The sequence below is a fragment of the Odontomachus brunneus genome, unplaced genomic scaffold (genome assembly GCF_010583005.1).
Source record: "Odontomachus brunneus isolate Ranch 3 - 2012 unplaced genomic scaffold, Obru_v1 Obru_scaffold_252, whole genome shotgun sequence".
Classification (NCBI taxonomy): Eukaryota; Metazoa; Arthropoda; class Insecta; order Hymenoptera; family Formicidae; genus Odontomachus; species Odontomachus brunneus.
The window spans coordinates 241939-242719 of record NW_022639702.1 but is presented as its reverse complement, the minus strand read 5'-3'; the positions used below and the strand labels follow the sequence as shown (position 1 = coordinate 242719).

At 48.7% G+C, this 781-nt stretch overlaps 1 protein-coding gene across 1 annotated transcript in view; it reads left to right on the top strand.

Moving 5' to 3' along the window:
• The first annotated feature begins 93 nt into the window (after positions 1-93).
• The window catches only part of LOC116852729, a 2028-nt gene continuing 1340 nt past the window's right edge, over positions 94-781 (top strand). Inside the window, exon 1 of the mRNA XM_032833359.1 lies at positions 94-779. Within this exon, the coding sequence (XP_032689250.1) occupies positions 94-779 (686 nt within the window). The remainder of the gene's footprint in view (positions 780-781) is intronic.

The following is a 781-nucleotide window of genomic DNA, read 5'->3' as shown; positions in this document are numbered from 1 at the left end:
ATGTGTTATTGGATTTTTGTGTTCTAGGTTTCTAATTAAAGCTTAAGAAGCGTACTTTGACAGTGAAACAACGTATAAAGTGAAAGTGGAAAGATGAGCAAAGAACAGGACAGGAGAGGTGCGATCCTGGAATCACTGCGCGCCGGGAAGACCGCCAAGGAGATTGTGGATTGGTTTGGCTACTCAAAAACGCAAGTTTACGAGATAGCCAAAACCTATCGAGAGGCGGACAACAAGGACGACGTTACTTCGGACCGGGCAAGCCACAGCAAGCGATCTGACCGGAAGCGGACTGGTGAATTCATCGATCAGTTAAAGGATCGGATTGACCAGAGTCCTGGAACCAGTATGGCAAAGTTGGCCAAAGATATGGGCGTACATCGTGCAACAGTGAGTCGTGCAGTTCACCAGGATCTGCATTATAAATCGTATGTACTACGGAGGCGACAATTGCTGACGGACGCCATGAAAGTCAACCGGAAAATCAAATACCAAGCACTGCTAAACGACATTAAGCACGAGAGCGCCCATCATCTTCGGTTCTTCACCGACGAGAAAAACTTTATTCAGGACAGAAAGATCAACCGCCAAAACGATAGGTGGATTTGCGAGGACGCTTCCGATGTGCCGACGGTCATGCATACGAAGTTCCCTGCGTCGGTTATGGTTTTGGGCGTCGTCAGCAGTGACGGAGACGTGATGCCGCCGTATTTCTTTGAGCAGGGACTCAAAATCAACGCGGCGGTGTACATCCACGTGTTAGAGACGGTCGTTAAACCGT